This window comes from Gallinula chloropus (assembly GCF_964237585.1).
Source record: "Gallinula chloropus genome assembly, chromosome: 6".
NCBI lineage: Eukaryota > Metazoa > Chordata > Aves > Gruiformes > Rallidae > Gallinula > Gallinula chloropus.
This window is the reverse complement of record NC_140091.1, coordinates 24,299,937-24,308,200: the sequence shown is the minus strand read 5'-3', so window position 1 is coordinate 24,308,200 and position 8,264 is coordinate 24,299,937. Positions and strand designations below refer to the sequence as shown.

At 52.1% G+C, this 8,264-nt stretch overlaps 1 protein-coding gene across 1 annotated transcript; it reads right to left on the bottom strand.

The window, feature by feature from the left end:
* Window positions 1–254: 254 nt before the first annotated feature.
* LOC311193451 (histone H2A.V-like) lies at window positions 255–1,959 on the bottom strand (the record flags this gene model as incomplete). The annotated part of the gene is made up of 5 exons (XM_084266281.1): window positions 255–328; window positions 535–664; window positions 750–863; window positions 1,162–1,239; window positions 1,783–1,959. 5 exons carry the CDS (start codon window positions 1,957–1,959, stop codon window positions 255–257), a joined length of 573 nt encoding a protein of 190 aa, XP_084122407.1.
* Window positions 1,960–8,264: the final 6,305 nt, after the last annotated feature.

The following is an 8,264-nucleotide window of genomic DNA, read 5'->3' as shown; positions in this document are numbered from 1 at the left end:
TTTCATATAAAACGCCAGGGAGCAGACGACCCCCTTGCTTAAACCAAGATACCACTTTTTCTCTCCTCCCCCAAACTCAAGCCCAAACCCATCTTTCCTCCTCTGACAGACAATGGTCTCTGATCTCCCTTTTATTTATTACAACAATAAAAAAAACAAAAATCCAGCAGCAACAACAGCAGCAACAACAACAATGAATTCCCAATGTTTCTTCTGTCCCAGGGATGGCAAAAGACGAGGGAGCGGGCTGCTTCTCAGTTCTTCCCTCTGCGCCGTCTTCTGCTGCCCTGCTTTCCAGTCAGGCACTTGTGGATGTGGGGGATGACACCTGCACATACAAGAGGAGGATTCCCATCAGACTTCCTAAAAGCCTCTTAGAGACACCCTCAATTCCCAGTAGAATTTGGTGACGTGTCTCCTCCTGCCGTGGCTCCGGTATTTCCCGTCATTGCCAAATTCCCGTTTTCCCACAGTTCTCCCCTCTAAAATTCCCCGCGGGAAGGAGGGAAAGGGAGCAGCAAGGGCGATCCCCACCTCCTCCAGGAATGGTGGCTTTGACTAGGGAATCCAGCTCCTGGTCTCCACGAATAGCCAGCTGCAAATGGCGAGGGGTGATGCGCTTGGCTTTCATGTCCTTTGAGACTTTCCCTGCCAACTCTAACACCTGCAAAGACACTGGGGATGATGCTGAGGGAAAGGACGGTCTCCCAGCTCCCCGCCCAGGCCTCCGCAGGAAGGCGAGGACCTACCTCGGCAGTGATATATTCCAGCACGGCTGCGCTGTAGACAGCAGCTGTAGCGCCCACTCGCCGACGGCTGGTTGTGCGAGTTTTTAAATACCTGTGGATCCTTCCCACAGGGAACTGGGGTGAAAAAACCAACACTTCATTGGCACCTGTAGCCCCTTAGAAATTTGCATACTAAAGCCCCTTACCTAGCCACCAATTTTTAACCCCACCCCGCCTATCCACAGCTTCTGGGAGCTCCTGTAACGCGTCTGCCGCGACGACACAAATCCCAAAAGATTACATTTCCCACGCACTCAAAAACCAAACAAAGACAAAAAAAGGAGGGGAGAGGCCGAGGCGTGCCCCCAGAAGTGGAGGTCCCCCACCCAGGGATGCGTGGTTTCCCTCACCAGCCTGAGTGGCTGGGCCATACCTGGAGTCCTGCTCTCTGGGAGCGTGACACGGCCTTCTCTTCGGCCTTGCCACTATGCTTCCCGGCTTTTCCACCCGCCTGCAATGGAGAAATCCACCTATTAATCATCTTAATTCATCCTGAGAAACCTGCTGCACCATAATCCAGAGGCAAATATGCTCTTGGCCACAACAGGAAACTCGTGGCCTCTCAAACTATCCAAAAAGAAGCAAACTTGAGGGGATGAGGCAGGTGTGAGGGGTGTGGCGGCTGCTTTATCACTCCAGGGGTCTCATTTTCTGCTCCTACTGTTCCTCTTATTTTCTAGAAAAAGCCAAAAAGGGGGGGAAACAGCCCCAAACACCCCCCAGATTTTGCTGTGGTTTCGGGGTGGGTTTGGGATTTTCTCCAGCCACAGTGAGAATGGTTTGATTCCAGATTCTTTTTCTCAGCATGGAAGGGACGTGTGAGTCGGAAAGTAAACCCTGACCTGCAGGATTCCAGGGCAATTCCCATCCTGCTCAGCAAGTAGCAGCAAAAAGGGAGCAGCTTCCCTCCCAAACCGTAACCGGGGAGGTAAAGGCAGCCGCCGCGCCTCCCATCCTTTGACAGCCCCAGGGACACAGTGGCTCAACCGCTCGCCTGCCACTGACCCGATCGGCGGGGTTCAGGGCTGTGGGGAAGCAGCACACATCCTCTCTGGGATGGGCTCGCCAGTGCCGGTGAGACGTTTTGATTGCACAACATGGCAGCCCTGTGGAGCACGAGAGCAATGGGGGAAGGGGGCCGAGGAGCAGTTTTTAGCTGGCTTCCCGGCATCCCGTCACGGGAAGGCTCCCGGGGAGTCCCTTGGGAAGGGCAGGTCATGGCACCGTGACCACCGGCATCCCCAGAAGATCCCAGTAGACCTGGCCAGGCCACCGCTCTCACCCCTCACCATTTTAGCACCATCCTCTCTTGAGTTCGGGTTCCAAGTTGGCACTGCAGCTGCCTCAGGAGGTACTGGAAAATAACCCTCCGGAAGATGAGGAGGAAGCCCGGCCTGCCACAGCCACCTGAAGCCCATCAAGGCATCCCATATGGATCTGAACATTTCCCTGCTCGCAGTACTGGTCCTCGGTCTCTCACAGGAGTTCCGCCTTGCAGACAGCTCCACGGCTGTGGCGCCTCTGCCAAGGGCACACAGGGAATGAGGGCAAGAGGCTGCTCGGCGGCTGGAGCCATGGGGCATGGTGATGCGGGCACTTGGCAGCACAGTGCCCACTGGACGGGCAGCCCGTGGAGCCAGTGTTTTGGCCGCCCCCCTTGTTTGTTGCATCACGCAACCAGGGACCCATGCCGCTGCCAAATTCCCTTGCTTTTCAATAGTTCAGAGATCTTGCCATTTTCCTTTTGCCATACAGGTACTCGGTTGACTTCCCACCCTTTCCATTCCCAAGGGAAGCCATTCAGTACATCCGTTGAATACAGAGAAAGAGTCGGGATAGGTATGGACAGGAGAAGAAGATTGTGCCTCGTGGTGAAACACACCCCATGCTGCTGCCAGTTCTCCTCCTTGAACACGACCCTCCCCTTCAGCGATGATATTTTGCAAGGCAACCGCTCGATGTTCCCATGTTTTGCCCTCTCTTTCAGCAGAAGCATCTGTAAACCAAGCATTCAGTAACTGTTCTGAAAATGGAGGGGAGGTGTGTGTGTGGTATGACTTACACCCCAGGGGAATTTGTTCTGGTTTCGGTTTCTAAAGCAGCTCTTTCCTGAAGAGCCAGGGTTTTGGCTGCACCCTCTGAAACTGTAAAGCTCTTACAGTGACATTCTATCCAAGAGCAGCGTTTTCTCCCTGAAGCTCTTGGAGACACCCTGTCAGGGGGAGGTGTCCCAGCCGATACAGATTTTATTACTTTGAATGCACCCCTAAGTACAACTGCTTGTTTACGTAGGGTGCATTTGGTTTCTCACAAGGCTAGGCTAAGCACAAACCTCCCTTTTTCCCAGGTAGAATAGCGCTTCTCAGCACCCTTAAAGCTTGGAGAATAAGGCCTGTGCATTTGGCAGAGGAGCTGCTCCTGGGCAGAGCTGTCTCCCGGCAGTGCTGTGGGTTGGCATGAGCATAGTCCCTCTATCCCAGGAGCCCAGCCCAGCTCAGCAGGAAAAGACCAGTTCTTGTAGGCTCCCTCCTGGTGTCTCAGGCCTCATGGGGATCATTCTACGCTGTCAACTCTGACGTTGCCTCCCTTGGCGGGGGAGAAATCCTTCTGTCCAGCAGAGTTGTTTCTCCTGCTCAAACCAGAGCTAGGCAGGAGAAGCAATGTTCCTGGTCTGGATCCACATGAGACAGGACCCCCAGGCAGGGACCGGGAGGGGACTCTTTCCCCTGTGAAAGGAAGGGAGTCAGGCAAGTCACTCCAGTCACCTCATCCTTGCTTTGAGGCCTGTGGCTGGAAGGGGATGCAGCTCTGGCCTATGACTTTCACAAACCCAGCGGAAATGGGATTCCTCTTCCCCAGTTCTGGTGGGCACAAACTAGGCACCTTCTTCCAGGGTCCCAGCTCCCATGGGGTGGGAGGAGATTTGCCAAGATCCCCTTCTCCAGGGGCTTGGATTTCACGTGATGGAAACTAACTGTCAGCCCCATTCACCCGTACCCAAAACTGAAGTCCTCCTCCTGGCCTTTGCAGACACATGGGAGCTGCAGCTCTTGCTGGGCATCTACCTGGCTGCTCTCCTGAGCAAGAGTTTAAGGATCATTGTTGTAGCCTACGACTCCACAGGCCCATTAACTTCTTTGTTTTCAACCTCTTGTTGAGAGTGTGGTGGGCTGACCTGGCAGCAGGCCTGGCGGCGGCCTAGCTCTCTTCACCAAAGACATAGGCCCTGACAATACCCTCGTGTTCCCCTGAGACAGGAAAAGTTACTCATGTTGAGAGGATTTTAATAATCACATTCTCCAAACACAGCAGCCCTGATGACAGGGGTACAGACTGCCCTAAACCAAGGAGAAGTTATGGTGAAGATTGATCCCAGGCGAAGGACAGAGAGGTTGAGGAGAAAGAAGTAGTACGTGGGGGTGTGGAGGCTGGAGGATGCCAGGAGGAGGAACTCGGTCACTGAGCTGCCATTGGACACTTGCTTTCTCTGAGCAAGGGACACTGTCAAAAGAGAAGACATTGACAAGTTCGGGTAGTCTTCTCTGAGCAAAATCACAGCCATTTCTCTTGGACCTCTGTTCTTGGACAGCTCCCTGCCACCCACCCACCCACCCTTTTAATTCTCTAGATCTTCAGCTCTGTGGCTTGAGCTCTGTTTGGTGCTGGCTGAGCGTGCAATGGAAGTAGGGCCTTGCCCACATGCTTCCAAAGATTCAGATCTGCTCTCCAGCAGCAGATTCATGGGAACATTCAGGCAGGGAAGATCCTAGTGTTTGTTTTTCTTCTGGTTAAAGTGTTTCTAACACAGAAAGGCTTGTCAATACCTGTACTCACAGTTCTAAGATAGGGGTATGACACAAGAGAGTCAGAGAGATTGTTTTTTAATGCATTCCTCCATCTCACCTGTGGAATATTCTTGGAGATCAGAAACAATCAGCATTTCTGCCACACTGACAGAGAACACAGTGAGGCTTGTGAGTCAAGAGGAGAGCTTGTGGATAATTATTTGGAATTTGCATAGGGGTGGGGACACGGATGCATTTGGCATGGGACAGGGTGCCCCACCGCCCAGGGGAGCCAGATACCCCCAACCTACACCTCCCTTCCTTTGTGCCCTAACCCACCCATGGCTGCCCCAGCACCCCTCCCTAACCCTGAACAACCCCTGCATGCCCCAAGAAAGGTGGACTTCAGCAGGGATTCTTGTAAAAAAAACGTTTATCCATCCCATTTTCATATAAAACGCCAGGGAGCAGACGACCCCCTCGCTTAAACTGATGTCTCACCTCCCCGAAACTCAAGCCCAAACCCATCTTTCCTCCTCTGACAGACAATGGTCTCTGATCTCCCTTTTATTTATTACAACAATAAAAACAACAACAAAAACAACAGCAACAACAACAACAACAACGAATTCCCAATGTTTCTTCTGTCCCAGGGATGGTAAAAGAGGAGGGAGCGGGCTGCTTCTCAATTCTTCCCTCTGCGCCGTCTTCTTCTGCCCTGCTTTCTAATCAGGCACTTGTGGACGTGAGGGACGGCACCTGCACATACAAGAGGAGGATTCCCATCAGACTTCCTAAAAGCCTCTTAGAGACACCCTCAATTCCCAGCCGAATTTGGTGACGTGTCTCCTCCTGCCGTGGCTCAGGTATTTCCCGTTGTTGCCAAATTCCCGTTTTCCCACAGTTCTCCCCTCTAAAATTCCCCGCGGGAAGGAGGGAAAGGGAGCAGCAAGGGCGATCCCCACCTCCTCCAGCAATGGTGGCTTTGACTAGGGAATCCAGCTCCTGGTCTCCACGAATAGCCAGCTGCAAATGGCGAGGGGTGATGCGCTTGGCTTTCATGTCCTTTGAGATTTTCCCTGCCAGATCTAACACCTGCAAAGACACTGGGGATGATGCTGAGGGAAAGGACGGGTCTCCCAGCTCCCCGCCCAGGCCTCCGCAGGAAGGCGAGGACCTACCTCGGCAGTGATATATTCCAGCACGGCTGCGCTATAGACAGCAGCTGTAGCGCCCACTTGACCACTGCTTGTGCGAGTTTTTAAATACCTGTGGATCCTTCCCACAGGGAACGTGGGTGAAAACAACTAACACTTCGTTAGCCCCCTAGACATTTGCGTACTAAAGCCCCTTACCCATTTGCGTAATTACACTGCATGCCACTAATTCTTAACCCCACCCCGCCTATCCACAGCTTCTGGGAGCTCCTGTAATGCGGCTGCCAGTTCTCCTCCTTGAGCACGACCCTCCCCTTCAGCGATGGTATTTTGTTTGGTCTTTATTTGCAAGGCAACAGCTCGATATTCCCATGTTTTGCCCTCTCTTTTAGCAGAAGCATCCAGAAATCAAGAATTCAGTAACTGTTCTGAAAGGAATGACTCTTTGGGAGTCCATGGGAGAGGCTTCTGCTCCTCATGCACACCTGGGAGTTTGTGAGACAAATCCAGCATTTTAGTTTTCATTGTGATACATCTCTCCTAACTTCTGTTGTTCACTTCTGCAACACTTTTCTATAGCCAGAGGCAGCAGATGTCCAACAGCAGCTCCATCAGCCAAGTCCTTTTCCTGGCCTTTGCAGACACATGGGAGCTGCAGCTTTTGCTGGGCATCTACCTGGCTGCTCTCCTGAGCAAGAGTTTAAGGATCATTACTGTAGCCTACGACTCCACATGCCCGTGTACTTCTTCCTTTTCAACCTCTTGTTGAATGTGTGGTGGGCTGACCTGGCAGCAGGCCTGCCGTTGGCCTAGCTCTCTTCACCAAAGACATAGGCCCTGACAATATCCTCGTCTTCTCATAAGACAGGAAAAGTTTCTCACGCTGAGAGAATTTTAATAATCACATTCTCAAAACACAGCGGCCCTGATGACAGGGGTACAGACTGCCCTAAACCAAGAAGCTAAGACTAGACCCCTTTCAGGCCTGTGCGCTCCACCCGCCCCCCCGTTGGTTGCATCATGCACGTTCCATAGGCCACGTTCCACGGGCCCTGCTCTGAGCCCCCTGGGCTGGGCTGGTCTGCTGCCAGGAAGCCATGCCGCTGCCAAATTTCCTTGCTTTGCAATAGTTCATATATATTGCCATTTTCCTTTTGCTATATGGGTACTCGGTTGACTTCCCACCCTTTCCATTCCATTCCCAAGGGAAGCCATTCAGTACATGCCTTGAAGACAGTGAAAGATTCCGGATAGGTATGGACAGGAGGAGATTGTGCCTCATGGTGAAACACACCCCATGCTGCTGCCAGTTCTCCTCTTTGAACATGACCCTCCCCTTCAGTGATGATACTTTGGTCTGTATTTGCAAGGCAAGAGCTGGATGTTCCCATGCTTGCCCTCTCTTTTAGCAGAAGCATCTGTACACTGTTCTGAAAATGGGGAGTGTGTGTGTGTGTGTGTGTCTCTGTGTGTGTGTGTGTCTCTGTGTGTGTGTGTGTCTCTGTGTGTGTGTGTGTGTGATATGACTTGCACCCCAGGGGAACTTGTACTGGTTTCGGTTTCTAAAGCAGCTCTTTCCTGAAGAGCCAGGGTTTTGGCTGCACCCTCTGAAACTGTAAAGCTCTTACAGTGACATTCTATCCAAGAGCAGCGTTTTCTCCCTGAAGCTCTTGGAGCCACCCTGTCAGGGGGTGGTGTCCCAGCCGATACAGATTTTATTACTTTGAATGCACCCCTAAGTACAACTGCTTGTTTACGTAGGGTGCATTTGGTTTCTCACAAGGCTAGGCTAAGCACAAACCTCCCTTTTTCCCAGGTAGAATAGCGCTTCTCAGCACCCTTAAAGCTTCGAGAATAAGGGCTGTGCGCTTGGCAGAGGAGCTGCTCCTGGGCAGATCTGTCTCCCAGCAGTGCTGTGTGTTGGCATGAGGATACTCCCTCTGTCCCAGGAGCCCAGCTCAGCTCAGCAGGAGACCACCAGTTCTTGTAGGCTCCCTCCTGGTGTCTCAGGCCTCATGGGGATCATTCTATGCTGTCATCTCTAACATTCCCTCCCTTGGCTGGGGAGAAATCCTTCTGCCAGGCTCCTCCTCCCATCAGCCTTTATACTGAGCATGACGTAATTAGCATGGAATACTCTCTTTGGCCAGTTTGGGTCACCTGTCCTGGCTTCGTCCCCTCCCCTCCATCTGCTCCCCTCCCCTCCATCTGCTGCTACAGAAGAAGTTAACTCCATCCTGACTGAAACCAGGACAACTCTGTCATAGCCTCTGTAGTCCACGTAGCGGAGCTCCATTTCACGGGTCTCTTCAAAGTACCTATTAACTTGAGCCAGTAAGCATGCCTGATCCAGACCCAGAGCCACGCCTTCTCCTAGAAATAGAAGGAACATGTATAGTCAATCTGTATAAATATGAGAAATTTGTGTTTAAATGGCACACATGATCCCCTGTGTGTTCAGCACTGCAAGAGAGAATACCTGCTTAATAACCACCAAGGCTAGTGAGTTTTGATTCTGGGTTTTGATGCTTCAA